This window comes from Alligator sinensis, unplaced genomic scaffold (assembly GCF_000455745.1).
Source record: "Alligator sinensis unplaced genomic scaffold, ASM45574v1 scaffold219_1, whole genome shotgun sequence".
Classification (NCBI taxonomy): Eukaryota; Metazoa; Chordata; order Crocodylia; family Alligatoridae; genus Alligator; species Alligator sinensis.
The window spans coordinates 3077775-3081555 of record NW_005841866.1 but is presented as its reverse complement, the minus strand read 5'-3'; the positions used below and the strand labels follow the sequence as shown (position 1 = coordinate 3081555).

General features: G+C 40.8%; 1 protein-coding gene across 1 annotated transcript in view; it reads left to right on the top strand.

Annotated features, from left to right (window-relative positions):
- The window catches only part of USP34 (ubiquitin specific peptidase 34), a 210217-nt gene that overhangs the window by 67594 nt on the left and 138842 nt on the right, over positions 1-3781 (top strand). The window contains 2 exon segments of the mRNA XM_006016759.2: positions 2682-2797; positions 2875-3002. Of these exon segments, the coding sequence (XP_006016821.1) occupies positions 2682-2797; positions 2875-3002 (244 nt within the window).

Sequence of the window (3781 nt, the reverse complement as noted above, 5' to 3'; positions counted from 1 at the left end):
GCCGCCCCCCTGCGGGTGCTGCCGACAGCGGCGGCCAGAGGCGATTTATATTCCGGCAGTGAGGTGGCAAGCGGCGACTGCCCACAGGCACCGCTGGCAGTGTCAGCGGCGCCTTTTTGCAGGGGGTACACTGGTGTGCACAGGGTGTGCACGTGTACCCACGAGCACCTCCTATGCATCGCCCCTGGATGGTTTATTATTAAGGCAGAACAAAAGACAATAGAGATATACCACTTTATGTATAATCTGCATCTCTATCACTTTGACTTCTATATATATTGAGATTGGCCACCTCACTTTCTGCGTGGACATACTTATATGAATTCATATATAAGTCACATAGTGATTGTTATATTTTATACACTTCTTATATATAAAACAATTATGTAACAGTGTAACAATTACATATAACATTTAACATGTCAGCTGTAAATTTGAAGATTATACTGCTTACATACAACAGTTGTGAATATACTCTGAAAATAATTGGTTAATTGTAGTTCAGTTGTTGGATCAAGAGGTTTAGGCAATTGACACAGGTTTTCTTTTCTGGTTTTTAAGTATATGGTGAGCACAGACATTTTCTAACACACTTAAAAAAAAAAAAAAAAAAAAAAGACATTTGGTTGCTTTTGTGGAGGTTTGTTTTAAATTTCTTTCAGACTAGCAGTGGTAGTATGAGCCTGATTACCTCAATGAAACCAAAGGCAAATTATAACTAGTTTGTTATAATGCACAGGTGGTAATACTTAGCATTTATGTTGTGCCTTATGTTTTTGCAAAGTATTTTTTTAACCCAGTTTTTTAACTGTGTCCAGTTTTGGCTTGCATACTTCAAGAAGGATGTGGACAGATTGGAAAGAGTTTAACACATAGTGATAAAAATGATTAGGGGTCTGGGAAGTGAGACTTATGAGGAAAGGCTGAAAGAACTGGTGTTATTTAGCTTGGAGAAGAAAACACTGAGGGGAGGTTTAATAAAAGTTTTCAAATACCTTAAGAGCAATTGTAGAAAGGATGGAGATGGTCTTTCCTCTGTGGCCATAGGGGATGGACCAGAACAGGGGTTTTCAACCTTTTTAGATCAGTGTATCCCCGGTGGCTGGACACCAGGCGCCATCCACCTGCTCAGCCAGATGGGGAGAGGGGCAGGTGGTGTGCGCAACTGGATGTGGGTAGAAGGGAGGGTTGGCACACAGCTGAACATGGAATGGCGGCAGCTGCCATGTGCAAGCTTCCCCCGCATCCAGGTATGTGGCACCCACCTGCCCACACATCCCCGCTAGGACCTTCTCAAGTACCCCCAGGGGTACACGTACTCCCTGTTGACAACCCCTGGACTGGAAGCAATAGCCTCAGATTGCAACAGAGGAAATACAAGTTGGAGATTAGGAAGAATTTTCTGACTATGAGGGTGGTTAGGAACTGGAACAGACTACCTAAAGGGGTTGTGGAATCTTCATCCTTGAAAGTGTTCAGGAGCAGGTTAGACCAGCGCTCGACTGGGATGGCTTAGTTAGGGATAATCTTGCTCTGAGCAGTGAGGCTGGACTAGATTTGTGAGGTCCCTTCCAGTCCTACTTTCTTCTGGTTGTATAAATCCCACTCATGATTTTCCTTAATAGGCAGTATTTATGACTGCTTTATAGGTGGGGAAAACCAAGGCACACAAGTTAAATAACTTGCCCAAAGTTGTATATTAGACCAATTGAAAAGTATGCATTAGAACTCAGGACTTGCTGGTTCTCTAAAACTATGCCCAATCTACTGGATTTTGAATTGGCTGTCAAACTTTTCTATACTATTTTAAGGAAGGAAAATAACTATGGTTATTTCTTAGGGCAGAAATGCCTTTCTCCCCTTTTTTTTTATTGCAGTTAACGTGAAACTAAAATCTTTGTCATTGTTGGAATATACTGTGGATTACTTCTTCGGCATTCCACCTTAAATGTTATCAAGTTGTTTTTTGTTTTAAACACTAAAGTTATGATTTTGATTAGGATCTCAACCAAGATGCCTTTTGCTATTCCTAATTTTACAGCTGCCAGATAATTACCGTGTTTTCACGTGCAGACTTAAATAGTATGTTAAATGTTTCCTAGTCTTTTCTGATGCATCATTTCTTAAACATCTAAATAGTATTGCATGTGTCCACATGAAAGCAAAATTGTACTTGACGAGCTGTTGTACCTTACAAATTATGGATGCAGAAAGACAGACTTTAAACGTTTTGTGGAAGAAAATGCCTGGTGGTGGTGGTGTTTTATTGGATGAATATGGTACCGTTCAGAATAAGGGAGGAAAGTTTTGAAATTACTTGCATCCCTTCCTTGACATAACTTCTGTAAAGACTGGAGGTCTCCAAATCTAAAGTTTGCAGATGGTCTTCTCTTAAAAAAATAAACAAAATACAAAATTGCACAGACCAATAAGTAAGTCTTCTGTTGGCATGGACAAACTGTACACTGTAGATTAGTTGTCTTAGACTGCTTGTACAGTTGCGTCATCTTGGTTTTCTAATATATTGTATCTATAAGAAAAGGTTGTGACTATATATAAATTTGACAAAATATATTTAAAATAAATTAATAAGAACTTTTCATAGCTGTACCATGAAGGATAATATTCAAATTAGACTGTCCTTTACACGTATTCAGTAACAGCCTCTCTGTTTTGCTCAGGGCCGGCAGTTCATAAACACCAATACAACAGCAATGCAGTGACGGATATTAACTTGGACAATGTTTGTAAGAAGGGAAATACTCTTTTGTGGGATCTGGTTCAGGATGAAGATGCAGTAAGTTACATATTGCAGAAGAATATTTGCAAAAAGGAAATAAATGCATGTCAATAACTTACTTTTACTTGCTCTAGATTCATCTTTCTGAAGGCTTAATAAATGAAGCAGAGAAGCTGCTGTGTTCCTTGGTGTGCTGGTTTACTGATAGACAGATTCGAATGAGATTCATTGAAGGATGCCTAGAAAACTTAGCAAATAACAGGTAACTGAATATGTGATTTTAATTTTTCTGTTATAGATTGTAATAATGTTGCCACTGTTGTTGTTGGCCCATTTCTTTCATTAAGTGAAGTGCCCTATAACAAAGTCCTGTAGACTGTATCCATTTATTATTTTTACTATATAAAACTAGTAAGGGAAAAAAACATAAAAGCAAAAATAATCGAATTCTCTAAATGTTCTAAACTTTTCTGCAAGAAGAAAGAATTCTTGCAAGTGAAATCTTTATTGGACCAACAGCATGGCTGGGATACCCAAAAGCATTGCCTACATGTATCACAGCGTGCGGGCCGGGAGCAACCCGAGCCCTTTTTCGTGCTGCACGTGGGCTGTGGCCAGCAGCCCGGGCACGCCAGGTTGGAGAGGGAAGGCTGTCGAGCTGGAATTAGGCACGGACGCGTATTGGTAGTTTTAAAGATTGTTTACTTACACCGAGATGGCAGTGGTGTAGGCTGGAAAGCTTGATTGAGTTGCGGTTACAGACAGACAACACAGATGGTCTCGTGGAGGTTGCTAGGCTCCACGGTGCAGAGCTCCGGATGCTCTGGGTGAACGAGCCACCAAAATAGAAATCGTAAATACGTCTTATAAAAGTCGCGCTCGAAGACGGGAAGAGGTGGGCGGTGGATCAGGCCGCCAAGCTCCTCTGGATCTCACACAGGGTTTCTATTATCCTGCCGTGTACCCAGAGTCCCCACGAGATGGATGTGGAGTCCTCTTCGGCTTGGGCGGAAACCGCTCGAGCCTCTTATATGGCTAACA